Source organism: Amphiura filiformis, chromosome 14, assembly GCF_039555335.1.
Source record: "Amphiura filiformis chromosome 14, Afil_fr2py, whole genome shotgun sequence".
NCBI classification, from domain to species: Eukaryota; Metazoa; Echinodermata; class Ophiuroidea; order Amphilepidida; family Amphiuridae; genus Amphiura; species Amphiura filiformis.
In genome coordinates, this window is record NC_092641.1 from 31,049,783 (window position 1) to 31,073,733 (window position 23,951).

Sequence of the window (23,951 nt, forward strand, 5' to 3'; positions counted from 1 at the left end):
CATTATAACTGATCAAATTTGATATGAAATTAACTTCCTTTCTAAAATATGTTCCTTGAGAGGGTGAAGTTTCATTTTCACACCATTTAACTTAAGGTGAGACTTGTGTTGAATTTGAAAAAAATAGGAAAATATCTGGCAACACTGTATAAACTGATGTTCCCCCCCAAGATCAAAATAACTTTTTCATAAGGCCAATGTATCATCTCAACATGTTTCATTTTTACATCTTTATTATAGGAATGCATGCCATGGTATTTTGGTATTTTTAAAACTTGTAAAAAGTTGAAAATATCCACATCTCACATTTTAACCCCAATTGTGGCAACACCCATATGGTTTAGAGCAACACTGGCCATTATAACTGATCAAATTTGATATGAAATTAGCTTCCTTTCTAAAATATGTTCCTTGAAAGGGTGAAGTTTCATTTTCACACCATTTAACTTAAGGTGAGACTAGAGCTGAATTTCGAAAAAATAGGAAAATGTCTGGCAACACTGTATAAAGAGATGTGTTTTCCCCAAGCTCAAATGTAAATTTTTCATAAGACCAATGTATCATCTCAACATGCTGTGGTTGACGTTGAACTTGGAGCACTACCATATGGTTTATGAGCTATACAAAGTTGGTATATTTTCATACTTTGAAAAAATTGAAAAACACCCCTATTTCAAATAAATGGTATAACCCACCCAAACATCTGGTGATTATTTTTATACTTTCAATGCGGCATCTAAGGTTTGACCTATTCATACCTTATAAAGAAAACATTATATCCATATTGTGTATATTAGTAACACTGGCTTCAAAACATGACAATTTGACTGCTGAAAAATGCAAAAATTATGAAAATATGCCTGAAATGGAAATTTGGCTGTTACCATGGCAACGGGGATATTTTTCCGAAATTTATTTCATGTGTGTTTGTTTCAGGTCAAGGTCCATCAAATATGAAAGTTTAAAGGAAATCCATTTTTTGACCGTGGCAAACATTTTTAAAAAATCCTCCAAAATAACAGATAATGCCTCTTAAGTTCTAACGAATGTTTGATGACGTAAAATCGATATGTTACGTATAATATCTGGTAGAAATATATTATCGATTTTACGTCATCAAACATTTGTTAGAACTTAAACATTACTTGAAATAGAATGGCAATAGATTAAATAACGTAGATATGTTACATTATACAATATTGTACGTCTAATAAAAAGTCTGCATACAGCTTTAAGGTAGGAGCCTCGGATAATAGGCCCATGCAGGAAAATAGCCACTATATCAAATCAGAATTATGTATCCACATCAAATGTATAACCAATTTAAGATAAGTCTTTACTCCACTTATTTTTAATGTTTCATGAAAATTGAAACATTTCTTATGTTTTTCTTTATTTTGTGAAAATTCCCTAATTTTTTCTACAAATAATTATTGCTAGCCAAGAGGGAATGTGATATGGTTTCCAAAGTTTGAGGGGTGGTTAATAAGCCTAATATCTAAATTCTCTCGCCAGATTTTTTTGATAAAGTGTTTATTTTTTGAGAAAAATCATTTTTTCCATTTTTAAATTAGGGAAATCTAGAAACACCCATAACTTAAAATAGAAATACTTTATTAAAAAAAGCTGGCGAGAAAAGTTTCTAAATTTAATAACCTTTCATATGACACCTTGTTTGTTAAAATTGGCCCTATGGTTAGCTCAGACAATAATTATGAAATTGGGTCATTCAGTGTTTCTAGATTAAATCAAGAAAATTTGAGCAAGTACTAACATTACCTTCAAATATCCCCTTTATAACTGGCCAATATATTGATAAAAAGTCGCTAAAATTATTTGGTAACATTTTTGTAATAAAAAGATCCAAAAAGCAGTTCTATAAATGGGTTATAAAGGAGAAAAAATAATATTCAAACATAGTATCCATTTTCCAATATTTACCAATTTTAGTGAACGAGGCTTCATGTCAAAACCACTTTATGTACAAAGTCAATGGGGTTTTTAAATGATAAAAAATTGCATAACTCAAAAATGCTTTGTTGGCAAAAATTAAAAATTGGCAGGCAAGTTTGTCTCACCCAACTACACATCCTGTATCATTTTCAACCAAATCTGTGCATGACACCGTAGCCGATAATACTACCTTAAGGGCACAAACATAAGCAATGGCACATGAAAACAAATCACTTTCAAATTACAGTTTTTTATTACTTTATAGTAATTATATCTACTTACAGGTTCACATATTAATATACACAAAGTATCAATACAATATTATTGCTTTTCAGGAGAAATGGAAGAAATATTGGAAACAAACACATTATTGCATGAATGAAAACTGGACGGATCTATATTATGTTTGGATTTTTCACATTCAAAAGGGTATTATTATTATTTTATAAACTATGTAAATTGTACTACAACTGATGAGCAAATGTATTTTACAAAATATCAAATTTACAGAAGTTTTTATAAGAAATAGAAGAATTGAGAGATGGACGGTTGTAATGGACGGCTTATAAATTATTTAATGTTACTGATTTGGACGGAAAATTTATAACTATAACAAAATCTAGCACACTTTTAGTTGACAATATTATCACAAGCATGTATACTACATTTAATGTTGTGAACAAATTCATAAGAGTTCACTGGACGGATATTTTGATGGAATGGGGAAAATTCTGGTGAATACATAATGGTGAAATAGATATATGTGTACTTTTATATGGTAATAGAACAAGATGTAAAAGTTATCAGTTAATTTCTATTTACAGCAGTAGGTCATTAAATACTTATACTATATAATGAATATTAAATCTGTTCATCTAGACTTAATATTTTTGATAGCAACAGTATTGCATCTCATCCAAGACGCATCATCAAGCTGAATGTCACAGGTCAATAGCTCAGTGCCTGATCAGTCAGCCTGACGATGCGTCTTGGATGAGACGTGATAATGTCGCTATCAAAAACAGTAAGTCCTGAGGAACAGATTAATTGTATTATGTTTATCTACCTGGATGATTGAGAATATTCACAAATATACTTATACTATGTGTACAGGGTGTCCCAAAAGTAAGCTTATGATACAGGCTTATGATATGCTGAGTTGCCCACAACACCATACACATAAACAAATTACCTCTGACCTCTACTTTCAAAAAAAAATATATCAATTCATACCTGCCAACCTAAAACCTCACAAATAGGGACAAATGGAAGAAAAAATCTGAAAATCGGGACATTCCTAAATTTCCTATACATTTCTATAGTGGTATTTTTGCAAAAATAGGGACACATGGTAAAATCGCTCCCTTTTATGCTTTTTGTTTTACAGTCCCTATTAAATAGGGACAGTTGCCAGGTTTGCCAATTATTTGTTTCATCCGGATAAAAAAAGGGGAATAATTATAATACTCATTGGCCAAAAAGACAGACAAGTGAGAAAATGTGTATGCATTTGGTACTAAAACTAGGTATCCTGGGCTAAGTATCCCCGGATACAAAATCTGTGCTGAGCACTTCTGGGACTAACTTGGTCAGAAGCTTTCCGAGCTAAAACCTAGCCATTAATTACAACACTACCAGATTCCTAATGCTACCACCCTTAGGGGTACAATGCTATGCAGGTACTTTGTGGCTTCTCTCGAGTAACAGTCCAATAGCAGTGTGTGATTCTGATGTGTGTACTCTAGAGTACCCACACAGGTACTCTAGAGTACCAATGAAGTAGCTGCATGGCAGTGTACCTCTGGGGGCGGCAGCAATTGGTAGTGAAACTATATGCCTAAGACTTGCTAAGCACTTACTTGGGTCTAAAAACTTTGCTTAATTAGCATATACTTATATGCTAAAACTATTGCTAAGCACTTTAGAGCTTACCTGGTCTAAAACCTTTGCTAATAAATACACGCTGTACAAAATAACAAGATTTTTCAGGACTATAAATTAATCTTCCTTAAATTTATTTCCTATGACACCCCCCCTCCCCTTGATGGAAATACAGCAAAACAAAAGCATCTTTAGACAAACTGCAGAAAGTATGCTTTTTCACTGCAGGAAGTACCTTTTTCACATCTGCAGCTTTTCTGTTCACATCAACAGCCCATGTGAGTTATGTCCCCTCGCTGCCCAGATGCCATGGTATTTACTCAGATTATATCAGTTTATATTTACAAAATAATATCCATAATATACATCTATACATAACAGTTTTGGAGCTAGTTTTGCAAGGTTATGACAGGAGCGTTTATTCTTCTCTCGACCTCGGCACAGTACTTCTCTGGTACACCGGCTTCCCTGTATTAAGAATGAAAAAGAGGATAAGGAAGATTTAGAAGATTTTTTTTGCAAAAGTACCTTGTTTATATGGATATGCACTTGTGGAAACATTATTAGGCAAACAAATCTAAATTTATTTTAGCCATTGGTCAATTTCAAATGAGATTGCCTGAATGATTGACTCCATTTGAAATCTACACCCCCTATGTGGGATATTAAAGTTATGACTTTCGTAAGGGGTGTATGGATAACAGCCGGATAAGCCCAAACATTGCGTCTTTGTACTGCTGAGACCGAGTCACAGGTTATCTAGATGCAGTTAATCATTTGTTATGGACATACATGTATTGTAAGTCTTTGTGCTACTGAGACCTGAATGACCTATGTGCAATCATTCATAGGGCAGCTCATGGACATGTGTCTTTGTGCCAATGACCCCTAGGCTATCTAGATGCAGTCATTCATTTGTCATGGACATAAGTCTTTGTGCTACTGAGACCTGAGCGATCTAAATTCAGTCATTCATAGGGCTGCTCATGGACATATATGTCTTTGTGGCTGATGACCATTGTGTCTTTGTGCCGCTGAGGCTGAACCTTAGGTTATCTAGATGCAGTCATTCATTTGTCATGGACATAAGTCTTTGTGCCACTGAGCCCTGAACGATCTAGATGCAGTCATTCATAGGGCAGCTCATGTCTTTGTGAATGATGAACATTGTGTCTTTGTGCTTCTGGGGCTGAGCCCTAGGCTATCTAGATGCAGTCATTCATTTGTCATGGACATAAGTCTTTGTGCCACTGTGCCCTGAGTGATCTAGATGCAGTCATTCATAGGGCAGCTTGTGGACATAATGTCTTTGTGGCTGATGAACACTGTGTCTTTGTGCTGCAGGGGCTGAATTCTAATTGCTATCTAGATGCAGTCATTAATTTGTCAAGGACATAAGTCTTTGTGCCACTGACCCCTGAACGATCTAGATGCAGTCATTCATAGGGCAGCTCGTGGACATAATGTATTTGTGGCTGATGAACACTGTGTCTTTGTGCTGCAGGGGCTGAGTTCTAATTGCCATCTAGATGCAGTCATTAATTTGTCAAGGACATAAGTCTTTGTGCCACTGAGCCCTGAGTGATCTAGATGCAGTCATTTACAGGGCAGTTCATGGACACTGGTCTCTGTGGCTGATGAACATTGTGTCTTTGTGCTGCTGGGGCTGAGTACTAGGCTATCTATAAAGATGCGATGCAGTCATTCACTTGTAATGGACATAAGTCTTTGTACCACTGAGCTTTCAACGATCTAGATGCAGTCATTTATAGGGCAGCTCATGGACATGTGTCTTCGTGCCAATGAGCCCTGGGTTATGTATAGTATCTACCTCGAGTCGCCGGCACTAGCTTTGAAGTTCAACATGTTCTGTGTTAGCTTAGTGTTACTTGGTGCATATACATACTTTTACTCGCGCGATCAACGTGCTGCATATGTACAAGCACAAAACCACGCTAAGCCAACGCAGCACATGCTGAACTTCAAAGCTAGTGCCGGTGACTCGAGGTAGATATATAGACTATTGATGCAATCATTCATATACAACCTAAATGGACATGTCTTTGTGCTGCTGTACCGTGGGCTATCTATATGCAATCATTCATGTACGTAATGGAGATACGTCTTTCTGCTGCTAAGTGAGTCATCGATAAGAATAGTCAATAAAAACATTTCTCTTTTACATTTATCTTACCTGAGTTCTTTTAATTTCTTGCCCTTGATGTTATCCAATCTAGCTCTCCTTGCATTAGCCTCTTCTTTAATCTTCACACCCTCCTCGAAGAAAGCATTCCTCTCGCCGACCTTCAGCTGTTCCTTCTGACGTATCTGCTTGCGCACATCTTCAGCATGGTCAAGACGCTTGTAGTGCTGATCCGCTTCCTCTCCTTTTTCTTTGTCCATGGCTTCTAGCTGCGCTCTGTGATTAATGTCAAATGTAGGAGATGATTAGAATTAAAGGTCATATATATTGCTCGGACAACATCATATCATTGGCAAGCTAATATAACGAGGACAATGAAAATGACTCTTTTTTGGAGAAAATAAGACGTTTAAAATTGATATTCTGCAAAAACCAACTTAAGAGATGAGTTCCTTCGAACGAGACAGATTTGACCTAGAAAAAAGTTGACGTCATTAAATGAGATGTGCCTGCTTTGCAAGGAGGGACTATAAAGATTCTCAATGCACAGAACGTATACTGTTGTTGTTCACAGAAAAAACTGCTTCTCTTTTTTTTTATATACTAGCGGGATACCCGCGCTTTGCGCGGGTCCCCGCCAGATGGGAGCGTTCACCATAACAGGAATAATTACTGAACAGGTAGAATCATTGAAAAGGTACATTTTATTTTTCTAAACCTGTCTCTTCTTACACTTTCTTAGCTTAGCTTGTGATTTTCCGTTTCCATGTTATTTATTTATTTAACCTCGTTCCCATTATTTTCTAAATCTGTTCTCTCTTACATTTCCCTTTAGCTTCTTTTGCTTAGCTTGTGATTTTCCGTTTCCATGTTATTTATTTATTTAACCTCGTTCCCATTATTTTCTAAATCTGTTCTCTCTTACATTTCCCTTTAGCTTCTTTGTTTATTTGCTGCTTGTGATTTCCCGTTTCCATGTTTTTTATTTGATTCTGTTCTTATTATTTTAGCTTCTTTTTTCTTACATTTCCTGATTAGTTTCTTTCCTTCTTTGTTTCGTTCCCGTTTCATTTAGTTACTTTAACTCATACTTTTTTGTCCTCATTTTAATTTTATTTTTCTTCATAGTACCGCTTCATGTTGTTTATACAACAAACATCTTTTTCCCGTATTTATTCCTCTCATAGCGTGTCTGCGGACGTGTTCACCCGTTATCATAATCCCGTGACCCGTCCATGTACCTTTTTGTCCTTTATTTTTCCTTCTTTCCGTATTATCATGTCCCACATGATCATGTCCACTGGTCTCTGGCTCGCAGTTGCGTGGCTCTGCGCGCCGTTCTGGCGCCCATTGGCGTAGTCGCATTACGCACGAGGCGCCCGACGCCGCTGCCGGCCAGCTGCAGTGACGCGTGAGGCTGACAACCGATTTTCATAACAAAAACCTGTTTTTACCTATATTTTCACTGTTTTTGCAGCCAATTCTTGACCGTTTTCAACCAAATAAAGTTTAAACACGTTCCCGTATATTCATCGATCTCCCGTATGAATTTGGCGACATTTGGATCGAAACTGACGGAGCCTTTATAGGCATACATAGATAGATACATAGATAGATACATAGATACAACATTAGCCTATTTATAGTAAGATTAGTAAATTGTGATATTACAATTCATATGTATATCAATATCATGAGAAATATTTGGACTAAAAAATAAAAATAATAATTTGAGCTTAGAATTTCAGCGTGATCAATCTGAGACTAGCATATAAACCGTGTCAAGGCCAGAGTAATGGAAAACACATTCGTCCACGCCCGAATTTGAGATTTCTTGATTTTTATCAACACTAAGATGTATTCTTTCACTTGAAACTGATAAAATACAACTTGTTAATATTTACACGTATTTTTGCTTGATTTAATTCACTCTTTTCAACTCTAAAAAGTCACATGGCTCAAGACAGCTTAGTAAATTGGCGGGAAATAATGAGTCAGAAATGCGCGAATGCGAAATATTGTGATTACGCTAGCGATTCGCGGCGCGCGTGACGCAGCGCAACTCTGCGCAGCGTATGTCCAACGCAGTCAAGGCGCATTCGGTATGTTTTTAACGCCGGCAAATGCGGTGTAAACAAAACATAAATTTGCAGTCAAAATGCCACTTACATTTTTTAATTATGTTGAATTTTGGCGGACTAAAAGCAGACATTATAAATTCATTGTTGCAAAAAGATGCATATTAAGACCAGGCACCAGGTACAGCTTTTACAAACGTGAAAATCTTGTCGTTTTAAAATATAACTTATAAGGACATTTTGTGCATAATTTTGACATTTTTTTACTAAAACGTCGATTTCTCATAGTTCACTTTTGACAATATTGCACGATTTTTGTGACAAGATAACTCGAAAAAATATGCAAGCAAAAGGTAAACTTTTTGCACTATCGTTTAGAGTACATCAAAGTCTAGGGAAGGTTTTCTCATTTTTTCAAAATGTTTGTTTTAAACAAAAATATACACCATTATGTGCAATTTTTAGCTGAATAGAATGACAAAATTGCTTTTTTCAGATGTTTTTTTAAAAAAAAAAAAAAAAAGAGACAAATTTCAAAAAATAAAAAAACCTTCCCTAAGTTCATGTCTCTTCTTCATTAAAAGCTAACTGATTTTTTTTTTCACTCCGAACTGATTTTTTTTTAAGTTGTCACAAAAAATTGGGGTAAAAAGTGATTTTTGTGATTTTATCGAAAACTTCGAGATTTTTGAAAAAATCTGGCGTCACCATGGGATTCCTTGACTCATTTCCTTTCCAAAATGTATAGTTTTATATACTTTGGAGATACAATTCAGAAATAATGATGCTCGAAAAGGTCCATGTTCTCTCCCATTACTCTGCCCTTAACTCCACAAACTCATGTATCTGATTTCCCTGTGTATTAGACTGGTTAACAAAGTTCCTTGTATCTGATCCAGAAAGTTCACTTACTTGTGTACGTTTCAACAACACCTGTTGTCTTTATCAACACTTGATTGGTAGTGACTGCTACTGACAACCGACGCTAGAAGTAGTTCCAGCGTTGATCTTAGAGTTGCCAGTTGATTTTCCTCCAAGGGATTTTTAGGTCCCTGTTTCAGAAAGTCATCATATATGTGAGATAGTTGGTACTGTCCTTCATCTCTGTTCATGGTGGTGCCCCTCCTCTTTCTTATTTCTATAGCCTCCTTTATCCAGCGAGTGTATCTATTTTGCTCCGTGCCGATGACCTCAGCTTCCCCCCATCCAATGATGTGATTCTTGTCGACGACATGGTCAGTGATGGCCGACTTGTGTATAGTTGACAGCGATTCCTTTCTACCTGCTCTGGTGGTAACCGTTTTGCTCATTTTCTCTGCCTCACTTCTGTGCTCTTCAAGTCTCGTGCCAAACTTCCTACCTGTTTAGCCTATGTAGGACAATTCGCAGTTCTTGCAGGGTATCTTGTATACCGCATCCGTGGTGTTGTTAGGATCGCGTTTGTCTTTAGGATGTACCAGCTGTTTTCTGAGAGTGTCGTGCGGTTTCATCGCAGTAGAAATGTTGTAACTCTTCATGACTCTAGAAATTCTTTCAGTAACACCTTTAACATAGGGAAGCACAACCATGCCTTTACTTCTGGTCTTGTCATCAGTCTTTTTGTTAACTTTCTTGGGTTTGACACACTGTAATTGGTCTTTGACCTTCTTAAAGGTCCAATCAGGATACCCGCATGTTCTAAGGGCTTCGTTGACTTTCTCTTCTTCTTCCACTTTGTCTTCCTCTTCAGTCACAACGCTGTCTTTCCGGTTGTACAATGTGCGTATCACACCAAGTTTTTGATGTAACGGGTGATGAGACTGATAGTTCAGGTATTGGTCTGTATGTGTTGGCTTACGATAGACCAGTAGCTTTACAGTGCCGTCGTCTTTTTTCACTATCAGCGTGTCTAGGAACGGGAGGCTACCTTGGGATTCTTGTTCAAAAGTAAACTTTATTGACCCGATTTGTCAACTTGGTTGATGTGGTCGGTAAGCTGTTGGGCCAATCTTTGTTGATAACTTCTAACACATCATCCACATAGCAACCATAGCTTTGGTCTACAATCTAAGGGTGCCGTAGCGATCGCCTGCTGTTCAAGAGCTTCCATGAATATGTTAGCCGCAATCGGAGATACCGGGCTGCCCATCGCAGTACCAAACAGCTGGCGGTAAATTTTACCTCTAAAGGTAAAATATGTGGTAGTTAGTATGAACTCAAGAAGTTCTACCACATCCTCACTTGTTAACTTAAACCCTGTCTCTTTGTTGTAAACTCACAACACGTTTTCTTTCTCCAGTCTACTTTGAACAATGTCTAACACTTGGTCGATGGGTGTGTTAGTGAATAAGCTCACCACATCGTGGGAGTTGAGAATGTCTTCCTCATCAATAACCACTTTTGCAAGATCTTCCGACAATTGCTTAGAATTCTTAACATGGTGTTGAGTATTGCCGACCAAAGCACCTAAAATATCAGCGAGCCACTACTTCTAGCGTTGGTTGTCAGTAGCAGTCACTACCAATCAAGTGTTGATAAAGACAACAGGTGTTGTTGAAACGTACACAAGTAAGTGAACTTTCTGGATCAGATACAAGGAACTTTGTTAACCAGTTTACTATACCGATCCTGATGAATCTGTTCAACCTGTGTATTAGAGTTTCAGTTAGATGAAATATTACAAAGCAAATGCATAGTAACAATACTGTGTAAGGCTTTGTTTCCCAAATGAGAACAATAGTCTGCATATTGTTATGCAGCATTGTTATGGTAAATAATAGTACAACTCATTGTTGCTAACATCAAACTTGTCAAAGTGATTGTGATTGTAGCACACAAGTAAATGAGAGCATGATATAGTGTCCGCTTCATTTACTTACGTCATCAGCTCGCTGCCTTGAAAATTAATTTTGCTTCAAACAGGGGAAGAACACGTACGAGCCCGAACTTTACCCACACAATTTCTCTTTTTTCAGGAGAAATACGCATAAAAAAATTGCAACAAGTGTCAACTTGTAAAGTAATAATTTTCTCTTCGAATAGAGATAAAACTTGTTTTTGCAATAGACCTGCCCTTTAAAGTTGAGAGGGCACGGTTGTTTGATGTGATCATTTATTAAATTTTCTAACAAAACATATAACTTTCAATTCTACAGTTTTACATTTCGAGAGCGTGCAGAGCGTAAATACGGAAGTGGGGTTCTGATTGGCTGAATCATTCGTCTAACAATCATAGCAACAGACCGATAATCTGATTGGATGATTGTGCATCAAATTGTTGGTTGGTGCAGATCGGCGCCCTTGAATTAAACACAAAGCTCCGCGTATGTCGCTCATTAACAGGGCGTTTGCGTCAATCTGTGCAAGGGACTCTGAAACCCAGTGTAGACCTGGACAGTACCAACAGCCATCACACTAAAATACATTTTTAAAGCTATTTTTAACAGATTTTCTGTTCTTTATCAAATTTTTCATCTTATTCTGGTGGCAGTGTAGGGTGTGTGTATCAGGAATGAGGTTGGGTGTGTTGTGTGTGTGTCAGGGGTAAGGTTGGGTGTGTTTTGCATGGGTGGAGTAGGACACTGAGGGTGTGTGGTGAGGTGTGGAGTTTGGGTGAGAACCAGTGTGTAAAGGTCAGTGCAGTGAGATTGATAGTTGATATGCGGATGTGGGGTGTGTATGATGCATGTGGTTGAATAGTTGAAAAAGAGTGTTTGGATGTAATTATGAAATTTGATTTTATCTTGTAAAATGATTTTCATGTATTTTAATCTTAAATTATATGTGAATTATTGTAAAATTATTGCAATTCAGTGTTGCGTACTGCTGACAATTTCTAAAAAACATTTTATGAATGAATGGATGGATGGAAGATCGTGGAGGAAGTGACCTAATTCTGATATCCACCATAAACAGTAGCGCTTTCAGAATAGGTAATAAACGCAAAACGAATTGAAACATGACTTACTCCAAGACTCGTTCAAACTCTGCTCTCTCCCTCTGAGCCTCCACAGACATGAAGTGTTCCTTGTTGCGGACTTGGACCTCACGTGCGATCTTCAACATCTGCTCTGTCTCCGCTTTCTTGACGGCATCTTCCTTCTCTTTCTGTCTCCATTCACGTTCTCGTTGCTCCTGGTTACGCTTGGCTCGGAGGGCGTCTTTCTCGGCTTGGTAATCCTTTGCTCTTTCCTGTCACATACATTGGTAAAAATATAAATTGTTGTAAAATTCATCAGCATTGTTTCCATTTGATCCCTTGTTTCTTTCCTTTTCTTTTGACTAGACTTGTTTTATCTTCTTGACACTCTTTTAATATCACTTTTAAAGTTAGGGATAGTGATTTGAAATTTTGAGCTCTTCCAGTTGAAATCCATACACACCCCCTATGGAAGATTTGACCTTAATCTCCCACACAGGATATCTGAACCACCTGTGTGGGAGATTAAGTACATGTCTCCCATATATAGGGGGTTTATGGATTTCAACTGGAATAACCCCAATGTGTTCAACTCAAAATCTATGCATGCCTCTTTAACATTTTTCAATCAACATTAGGCTGTAAAAAAATACCTTTTGGTTCTTGTCCCCTCCTAACTGAATTTCTGGGACTAGTCAGATTGTTTATTTAGATTTTTCAAAAAAATTAAGACTTTGGAATACTTGAAAACTTTATACAGATAAATATGTTCATTAGAGAACACAGATCACTTTTGTGTCTTTTCGTGGTACTCTAGGGGTTTTATCCCTCAGAATTTCACATTGGTAAAAAAGAAAAAGGGTCTCCTCATTTTCCTCAAGCTTTTTGACAAAGACCAAAAACTGCTAACAATGCCAATTTTACATTGAAAAAAAAACTCCCTCCCTGATCAATTCATGAAAATCCTTCGGACGAAAACCAAAAAAAATAACAAAAAAATTGTATGTTGCATTACTAACCTGTTGTGCCCTGAGTCGAGCAATTTCTTTTTCCTTTTCAATTTTGATCTTCTCTTGTTCGGCTTCAAAGGCGGCTTCTCTGGAAGCCTTCTGCTTCATGTACTCGTTCACTTTTAAATCGGCAAGCTGCTCTTGTTCTTCTTTACGTTTCTTCATATGTTCCGCTTCCTCGTTGGCACGGGCAATCTCAGCTTGTGCTTCCAGGGTCATGATATGCTTTTTCTTCAAGTCCTGTTGTTTGTATTTGAGATAGATAACAAAAATCAGGTAAGTCAGGTAATTTAGGTTTAATTACTGTTATTTGAGTTAGTCGTGTATGTATGTAACAATTGATCATTCATAGACATATGTGTATGCTGAGTGTATATATCCATATCAAAAGAATGCACTTGTCAGCTGACACTTGTTTCTCTTTTTACATAATAGCTAGGAATAAATACCAGACTCATCGCAATAGAGGCAGTCAGCCTTTCGCCATCTTGTGGGTACAAATGATACGCGTGTTCATGCGCCAGACACTGCGCGCAGCTTGCCACGCAGCTGTTTTCACGCATCGACGCAGTGATTTTGCTGTTCACGCATGGAGATCGAACTATCATCGCAGCGTGTACCCACAAGATGGCGTCATATGACGTCACGCTGACGGCCTCTATTGGAGGTCACTTCAAATCATCCCCATGTCGCATGGTTTAGGAATGTTCTCAGTATTCCTAACCCATGTGACTTGGGATGATTTGAAATGACTTCTATCCTGTCTGTTGTGTGCGACGTGTGCGTTGAGCGTACACATAGAAGTGATAAACAATCATGCAGATTGGCTGATGAACGGTCGTGACAACAATACAGTTGTTTCATTGGTCATCAGTTCATAGAAAGGGAGGAGACTGCTCCTCTTTTACGCGATCAATCATCACCATCATGTACGCAGACCACGGAAGTATTAAAATTATTTACCAATCTTTCAGAAGCACCCTGTATATGCTTCAGTCTTTATGATAACAACAAATAAATATGATACTAACCTCAAGATCTTCTCTTTGTAATTTTTCTAAATATTTCAGCCTCTGTAAAGCTTCCTGATCTTTGCGTTCTTGATCTAGCGCCCTCTCTTCTTCACGCTGAGCAATTTGATTGAGAACCTTGGATGCACCTCTGTAAATGAAAAGTAAAAGATATTAGGTTATTCCAGTTGAAATCCATACACCTCCTATGGAAGACATTTCCTTAATCTCCCACACAGTGGGTGTAGATGGAATCACACATTCAAGTAATCCCATTTGAAATTCACACTCCCTGTCGAAGATTAAGGTCATGTCTGCCATATGTGATGTGTGGATTTAAACTGGAATAGCCCATATTGCATGATCCAAACAGCCCTTGCCACCAAGATATGCATGGAAACTGTAAAATGATTTCAAAATGATTTCAATCACTATTTTTCCATGTTGAGCTGGACCATGTTAAATTCTTAGTCAGTGGGAGTGGTCTAGTTCGTAGACACATTTCTGATTGGACAATCGCATGATTTCGGTGCCGTCTATCAGGCCGTAGAGCGACCCCACGTCATCATGCGTCTTGATAATGCGTAACACGCGTGTAGAGGTGCGAGTATGTATCGCGCTGGATGCGTAAACTAGTGCGGAATACGCGACGCCGCTTAGCAGTACGCCGCATAACAGAATACGTGAAGTTGTAAACAAGTTTCGTTTATTTTATAATGAGGGGAGTTTTTATGACGGTAACTTAGTCTTTGCTTAAAAAAATTGTTTACAGTTATTAAAATAATATTTAACTGACTAAGAATGAGAATAAGCGATAGAATTTTTATTTTGCCTATCCTCTACCTATGATGAGCGACAGGCAGGTCCAATATTTTTATCGTAGTGGATACCGGCTGCGCCGGCATCCACTACTCAAAATATTGGACCTGCCTGTCGCTCTATCACACGGTAGAGGATAGGCAAAATAAAAATTCCTATCGTTATTCTCTAAGTACAAGCAAAAACAGACAAAACTAAATTTTAAAATCTTGATTGTTCTTTGTAACCAGGGAGCAATTAGACTAGCGGTCACTGAACCCTACCATCCTAACCAAGGGTGAAAATAAAAGCTTTTCTAACAGGACTTTCTCTCTCTCCCTGGGTCAGATGGCGCAGGTTTGCGCTGCTGTGGTCTTCACAAGAGTACGCCATCTACTTCTATCAAAAGCTAAACGTGTTGCACCATACATTCCGTGTGATGAAACATTCTTCACATCATTTGTCCAAGATGTTGATGGACATCCCCTCCCACGGCTCCATGAAGAATTTGCCTCTCAACTCCACCATCCTTTCTTACAATGTGGCCAAAGTATTGCAATTTCCTCTCAATGATGGACTTTCTGATGTTTAAGTTTTTAAGTTTGGGAAAAAGTAAGTCCCGGTTCACATGAATTTAGTCAGGACCAGGACTCACTTTAGTCTAAACAGGGTTGAAATATGTTGTCATTCAAATATTTGCTTGAAACTATCTTTGTGTGTGTGTGCAGTAAAATTGCTCCAAAAACGAACAGTCTACAAGAAAAAACTTGACTTACTCATATCTTTCTCTTTTCCTTTCATTTTCAATTTCTTCCTGTAATTCCAGCGCCCTCTGCCTTTCTAGTTCCATCATGATGTCTAATCTTTTCTCTTCTTCTTGATATTCATCCTTGATCATGCCTTTCTCTAACATTTGAGCATCACGGATGGCATGACATTTAGCATTTAACATGAGCTGTGTACAAAAGAAGTAAAAACAAAAGGTTATAATGACATCATAAAAGGTTGTCTCAGCATACTGAACATGTCATTATACTCATAGTCCACAGAGAATGAGAGACTTTCCTCAGATTATGCATATTCATCATGCAGCAAGTCAACCTGATTCTAGTAAACTCAGGCTTGTATCTAGTCAGGATTATTTGGGACATGTTGGAGCTAAAAAGTGGACCTTTAATGAATTTTCCTTCAAAAAAGGGCTGGCTGATTTTAACATGGTTACATGGACCTTTTTTATTTTCCCTTTCAAAAAATGGCTGAATGTCAACAGTTTTTACAGGAGGAGGGTTGCATACCTGATACCTCCTATGGCTTTGAGCAAGATAGTTGAGAATCAATTATGATTCAGTAAAGTTTGATGAAATTGCATCCCTGGTGGTTATTTTCTAACAACTCCCCAGTTACACCTAGGTGTGGCGAGGCATGTGCAGGTAAAGAGGTAAGTCTGGGGGTTTGTTCAGTCAGTTCAAATAGCTATCGATGTAGCCAGGTAAGTAGGTAAGTAAAACACTGTATCTGTAAATATACACATAGCACAGTCTCAGTGCTCCCATAAATAAAAAACTATAAAATACAAAACTACATGTCCAAAATTTGGCCCTGAAAACATAAACCACACCTGTGGATTCTGGGGGTTCAATCAGTTCATATATTAATGTAGCCTTGATTTATTAGTCTGGTCTTGCTTTGAGTTCAGAGAACTTATTCAAGCACTGTTTTTAGAATTTAGCAGATGTGTATATTCATATCAAACTGATGCACTTCATGGCTGCTACATGTGTCTCTTAATTGAACATAGCTTGGAATAAATACCAGACTCATCTCAAGTGGATGTTAACATCATATCATCCCAAAGTCACATGGTTTAGGAATACAGAGATCATTCCTAAACCATGTGACATTAGGATGATTTGAAGTGACTGCCACTTGAGATGAGTCTGGTATTTATTCCTAGTTATTATGTAAAAAGAGACATAATTATGTAGCAGCTGATAGTGCATCGTTTTGATATGGATGTACACATATGTCACAGGCATTGATTTTGCCTGTCCCAGGAGCAAACTGTCCGTCCAAAATGACAGGTGGGTGGGCGGCTAGCAAACATCCTGACAACATTTTTACTTGGAAGCAAGATAAAACACTTACTTCATTGAGATGTTTGATTTCATCCTCCTGTTCCTCCCTCTGTTCTTTAGCTTTCTGTAAGAGATACTCTGCCTTCTCTCGTGCCTCTTCCTCAAGATCATTCAGCTTTTCATTCTTTTGTCGAGTTCTATCCAGTGATTGCATCTGTAGTTTAAGTTCATTACTCTTTTCCTGTAGCAAATGATAACAGTTTATTGCAATGAAAAATGCATTTGCAGACCTGCAATCCTGTAAAAAAATGTGTTTGAACTCCTACTAAATTTCCATGTTCTTCTTACTATAGTGCGCACGCTATATGAGTCACTGGAAACTAAGAATTCTAATAGTGTTGTCGCAATGTTCATCTTACACGTATTCCCTCCCCTTTCCCCACCAAACAATGTTGGGAGATGATACGGTGAAGATGAGCATATTGGGCATGCCAACATTGTACATTGGTAGGACCATTTCCAATAAGGCTTTGAAAGTGTTCGAACAATTACAATAAAAGATTGTGGATAAAGGCTATGTCTTTTCATAAATTCTTATCAAATTGAACCCTATATTAAATCAACAAAAAAGCATTTTGAGCCCTATACATGTACATTTAGTACAAATAATATTTGAACTCACCTCTGCAGCTTTCTTCATCTTTTGCATCTCTGCAATCTCTGCTACACGTTCTTCTGATGAAAGCACCCTAGATGCATATAAGATTCTCTGGAATTCATTTGTAGGTAAGACGACTGACTGTCCTGAAGGATCTTCACGAGGAACTCTGAAATGAAAACATTTTTTGACATTTTTAACTTAGTTGTCAGAATTTCTCGTACAAGTAATAGTTTTTAAAACAGTGAAATACTGGGACAAAAAACTGTGATGTATGTTTCTTTAAAAGTACCAGAACGGATCGAAATATCCCGCATTCCTGGTCATTCTATAGGTTGACTGAGGGTGTGTATTCTCAGATAGGGGCATTGTCAGGATCCGGTGACATCAAACAGGTACACAGTGTCATCGAATCCATTTTACTGAAAATAAAGCTCACCTAGATTATGGTCAAACTTGCACATTGTCACATGTAAGTCCTGAGCCAGTGGTCATTTGGGAGTCCATAGATGTGGACTATGTTGGAATTTTGCCTAATTTGGGAGATTTGGCCATAGATCAAACCATAGAATTTGCCATTTAATTGAAATCAAAATTGCCTCACAAACAAAAATTCCAAGCTTGCTTCACCAGTACAGAACTGATATAAATGCATAAAAATGTGTCCACTTGTATTTTTAACTTCACAACATATCATGTTGCAACTAACAAAATTCGCTCCAGTTCATTTAGATTTTAATTATTTTAAATTAACTGCGCTCAAATTTACGACCAGTACCACACAAGTGGAGGTCTTTTTTTTATGTGTTTTTATATGCATCCCCAAGAGTTATTTCTGAAGTTGAATGTTTTTATCTTTTATTACACTCAAAATCATTTTTTAATCTTGAAAATTGTAGCCAGACTTACATTAAATTTCTAATTAAATCCTTTGTAATAACTTGTATTTCTTTCTTCTCTTTCCTTTTGCTATTCTTTGCTGATGATGAGGGCGACCCTCTCTGTGTATTGACAACTTCTTGTGTTGGCGAGTTCTGCGCTCTAGACCTAGCTGCTTTATTTGGTTCCCCGAATAGAGATTCATCTACATTGGACGTCTTGCTGACTGTGTAGTACTGTCTAGTCTTGGCACGGCGGGCTGATGAAGTGCTGCTGCCCGCAGAGTCCATACTTAAAACACTTCTCGGCTATAGAAAGAAGAGGGAAAAATCGAATCAATGTGTAAATATGTGTTTTATTGTGTACATTGGCGCCACCAGGGGAAGCATTAATTCCAAGGGTCTCAGTCAAAATACGAAATCGGGAAAATTTCCACTTTTTAGGTCAAATTTTAGACAAATTTGCCTAAATTTTTTTACAGATTTATGCCCTTGTCTTGCCTGTTATTTCTGGTACTGCCAGTGTGAGTGTTGGTAAAAGGTCATGTGTCATATGGTGGGACCCCAAAATAGTGGGAGGCGTTACATTTTTCTCTCCTCTTTCAGATTCAACTTGTTGGTACAGAGCTATTCTTTGTCCAATTGCATAAAGTTTGGGCTCATTATACAGCTTGATTATTCTACTTTTCAAATATGTTTCACAATTTGAAATTATCATTTGTTGAATTAGTGAAAAATATTAAAATGTTAACGAGGATAAACCTGGAGGATAAGCGGTGGAGGATAAGCGGTGGAGGAGTATGTGCAATCTCTATGAGAAATGTTGTGGAAACATGATATCTTTTTGAATTTTAAATTTTATCAATGCCAAATTTTGTGCTGTACATGCAAATCGTATCTCAAATCAAAGCTTGTTTATTCATTATTCATATTCAACTATTAGTTTGATCTATTTCATGTTTACAAGTATTCACTGAGAACCGCAAGTCACAATACCCACAATTTTTCCCTATGCACTACACACAAATGCCAAGATTTTCAGTCACAACACGTGTTTTGGCTTTAAATTGTTTATCTTAAGAATTATACATCCTAAGATAGGAAAAGTATACATTTTTGGAATGCATTTTACCTCAGGAATCCAAATATGCAGTTAAAATAAATGTAGGATACACTCCAAAGAAAATATTTTCAAAAATGTAATCAACATTTGGTGCGTAAAGTTACATACATTTTTACACCCTGTATCACCACTTTGGTCAATCATAACATAGCAAAAGTATACATTTTATTAAAGCTCATAGTGTTACCTGCCACAAAATTAGATTACATTAGAGATATTCCACACCAGTAGCAAATGCAATAAATGATCAATTTTCTAGTAAAATTAATTTTTTTCATGATATCACCCTATATATTTTCTTACACACCCTGTATACCAACATCAATTTTGCATTGTTAGATTCCTTGGAACATAAGCTTTCCAAAAATGTATAGTTTTGTTGGTGTGAGATGTATAGTTTTAGACATGTATCAATTTAAGTGAAAATGAGGACAAATGATCAAAATCAGTGCTGTAACGCAAATGTGCCCCACCATACATGTATGACACATGACCAAAACCAATGCCAGGCTTTTTGCTGATTTTAATTTAGATAGTGAGTACCGGTAGCACTAATACCATGGCATGATGACAGTACGTACATGTACTGCAATGGTCATTATTATGTTGGGGAATAATGTAATGCAAGTACATGTAGGCTTAGATTATAGCATCTTCATGATGTTTTACGAGACTATTAATGAGTGATCAGCTTTGTTTTACTTTCCATTTTGTCAATGATGTCACCTCACAGTCACAGCTCTATCCTCAATCAGTTAATGAGTTTTTTTGGCTACCTATCATTGGACCAATGTAAGGTTTGTTTTTGTGGAGAAAGTTTAATTTGATAAATTAGTAATTTTAACCTTATCGGATGGTCTAAAAGTCAGGATCCCCACTGGAACTATCTCAAATTGAGTCAGAATCAGTGTCAAGCATTATATCATACAATGGAAAGTACCGGTAAATAAAACCGATCACTACAGGTACCGGGGTATAGCACCCGAAAAAGTTGCTCTGTCAAATGACACGTCGGCGAATTGTTAGCATCTAGTTTTAAATAGAAAACTCTAAAGATATACAGGTGAGTCATCAAAATTAATTTTGGTAGAGGAGAGCGTGGCCTAGCGGTTAAGGCATAGGACTGTGAACCCAAGGGTCAAGGGTTCAAATCCCAGGTCCGGCTCTTTGTGTCCTTGAGCAAGACACTTCACTCTACTTGCTTAGTGCTTCGGAGGGCACTTTAAGCTGTCGGTCCCGATGTACATGCATATTTTCTCACATTAATGTAGTGTGCACGTTAAAGAACGCCACAGGCTATTCGAAAAGAGCAGGGGATCATCCCGGTCATGTTGACTGTACTTCAAACTACACTCATCTACTCTAGGTTCCAGAGTAAAAAATAAGTACAGCTTGTCTGTACGCAGTGCGACAATACTCATATGAGGGAGGCACTTATAAGGAAGAAGAAGAACAATTTAAACTTCACACAGAATTGTTTTAATGATTTGGAAAATTAGTGAAGTAGATATCGTCCCACATTATCTCAATCCACTCACTCTATCGGACCATGGGCGGCGCTGGAGTAAGAGTTGTCGTGGTCAGTACATGAGACTGATGAGTAGGCCTATAGACTAGTAATATATTAAACGTAGGCCCAATAATAGATCTCTCGATCAAAAATACATTTATGTATAAGGGCACACATGCCATGCATGAGTGTGCTGTAAATGCACTTCATTTTCCACCCCCCGTAAAATTTCAAAATGCCACACAACATCAAACGTGCCAAAATTTGCCCCCAGCTTTTGTCATGTTTGTCCCCCACCACCCCTTGAACCTTGCCCAATTTTTGGGAATGAGATCCCAAAAAGATATTAAAATAATAACTTTACACAACCACAAGTGGACTCAGTTCAATGTATAAAACATTAAATATTCATTAATTTTTGGTAAGCTTAAAAATGAAAAAACCTCTTGCAGATTTGCACACAACAAACATTTCATGTAGACTGCCTAACTGGCCTGTATCTCGTTTCGGCCATATTACGTCTGTAATACATACCTGTTTTAATGACCTTGCAACAATGTTTCTATTGTCAGCAATAACAGCTTGCATTCACACAAGTGAGTTTATATGGTGAATTTTCGTACACATCATAAATAAGTGAAATCAGAATATCCTGAAAGGAATTTAGGTAACGAATTCAACGACACTGACCTCGCAACAGCTAATGTTTTCATGTAAACATGGCGTCATTAGACATTTTAGCCTACGTTTAGTATCCTACTATCGGATCGTTGAAACAACGAAACCTCAATCCCGGCCTCATTCACGAATTCACTCACCTCCTACACCACCAGTTGAAATAAAACTCGAAACATCCCGTGTTATTCCTCAAAACTACATGCACCTTCATTAATAAAAAATTGAAATCCTAGTAGAAATCCGTTATCGAAAATTGTTTGATATAAAACGTCACCAAAAGTAATTTTTCTGAAGAGGGTCGTGCGCCATGAATTGGGGGCCAAATGCGTTACACACTAAAAAATTGAGCAATTTACATGTTTTTGTACTTGAACTGATCTAATTCATAAACTGTTCATCAAAACTCTATAAAATTATATATCACTGTAAAGCTTAGAACCAGGAAGACACACATACAAACAATTGGTCAATATACAGGGTGCCACAAATGTCATATAGGGTGGAAAAGTTGAATTTCGGTTCAAAAAGTATACTATTTTGTTTCTCTCTTATTTACTAACATAGAAACCTGTTCTGCTAAAACCTTTTTAGAGGTGCTAATAACATTGTAGGCTTCCAAAAAAAGCAAACTTGTAATGATGAGTTATGTTGCCTACCTGAGATACAGGGTGTTCAAAAGTTGTACATAATTTTTATGATTTTTATTACATTTTCAATCAAAACTTTTTTCCTCCATGCCCCACACAAAAACCAGTGGCATATTTGAATTTCTCATCAAATTTCCATCCAAAAAATGTTATCTTTTACAGCAGTGTGGTAATTTCTTCAAGAAATATGACCTTCAGAACATTTCGGAGCATAAATGAATACTTAACACAGTAACGTATAGGAAAAGCCTAGAACCCATGACACAGAATGCAGCACACTTGCAACAAATTAACTTAGCTTATTGTAAAACTGGTCACATTTCAAGCTAGACATAAATACCAAAACAATGGTACATAATCCATCTCAATACCTTGCTGGGTTATGAAGTTACAGTAAAATATATATTTGTGAGGCACTAAAAATCAACATTCCCTATACTTTAACACATGCCTCAACCGTAGGATCCTCAACCGTAGGATCCTCCACCCCTGACTGCACATCGTTTGAATTGCAATATCTCAAGAAGTAAATAAAGTGTGAAGTTTTTTCTTTCCACAAATTAAGCTAGATAAATAAGCAACAAAATGAGACCAAAACTAGTTCAGTACCCCTCTCCATTCTTGAGATCTGGGACAAAACGTCCCAAATAAAATGAAAAATGTAACGCCTCCACCTTTTCCTATACCCCAATTCATGACGCACGACCAGAGTAGATACCGCGTGTCAAAATGGCGGCCGCAGTCGCATCCCCCAGCTTTGTCGTGTACCCAGGTCACGGTATGCGTCTACGTGACGAACAGTCAAGGTCAGAGAACAGCGCAACCTGTCTGCTGTCATGGCGTAATATAATGGCTCCGCCCAATGAACGGCGCTGTCAATCATCCTTATTGCCTTTGTCGAACAGACTTTTACGCAGGTAAGAGCTCACGCTGTCCTCACTTTTAGGATCGACGAGCGTCAGGCCGACACAATCTGGTTGTGTAGGAGACTATCATCGTGATGCCCACGTTGGAACCATTGGATTACGGAAGAAATATTCATACCAGGACTGAAGCAAATGTGGCCATTTCTATGTTTGTACCGGGCAAGTACCGGACATTTTTCAACACGGAGCTAGCGGAAAATACTGCAAATTCGTCCAAGGTAAGCAAAGGGTTGGGGATCGCATTTTTAACTTTGACTAAACTGTTTCGGAGTTAAGGCACGCTAAAAGTAGACCATTTCGGGGGCTGTATTTGGTGTACATGTGACGTTTTGAAAAGAGTAAAAAACGACCACTTATTCGCTATTGCTGAAGTATACCCGCCGAATCATGTACCAATACACAAGGTATTGGTACATGAGATCATGAGATCAGGTATACATTTCATGATTTGAAACATAACAATAATCGGATTTTAATCATTCAAATTCAAAACTAGGCCAGAAATTAAACTTTTGTAGATCAAGTAGATTTAATGGGTTGTCTACTAACAAGTAACTTACCATTTTTATAAGTTGTTTATTGCGTTGTTATCATGAAATTGTTTCTTTTTTTCGCCTTTCCCTTCTGTTGATCTCCGTGTTGTCACTGCTTTTCGCTTCATCACCTACATGACCTATCTCGCATG

General features: G+C 37.4%; 1 protein-coding gene across 1 annotated transcript; it reads right to left on the bottom strand.

Moving 5' to 3' along the window:
- Nucleotides 1-2,325: 2,325 nt before the first annotated feature.
- LOC140169953 (cilia- and flagella-associated protein 45-like) lies at nucleotides 2,326-23,949 on the bottom strand. Its single transcript, XM_072193262.1, has 10 exons — nucleotides 23,827-23,949; nucleotides 18,414-18,691; nucleotides 17,529-17,673; nucleotides 16,917-17,087; nucleotides 15,548-15,726; nucleotides 13,995-14,124; nucleotides 12,973-13,203; nucleotides 12,002-12,225; nucleotides 6,029-6,253; nucleotides 2,326-4,302 (listed from the first exon to the last, which is right to left on the bottom strand). The coding sequence occupies exons 1-10, from the start codon at nucleotides 23,827-23,829 to the stop codon at nucleotides 4,224-4,226; spliced, it is 1,665 nt and encodes a 554-aa protein (XP_072049363.1). The 5' UTR covers nucleotides 23,830-23,949; the 3' UTR covers nucleotides 2,326-4,223.
- Between the last annotated feature and the right edge of the window lie 2 nt (nucleotides 23,950-23,951).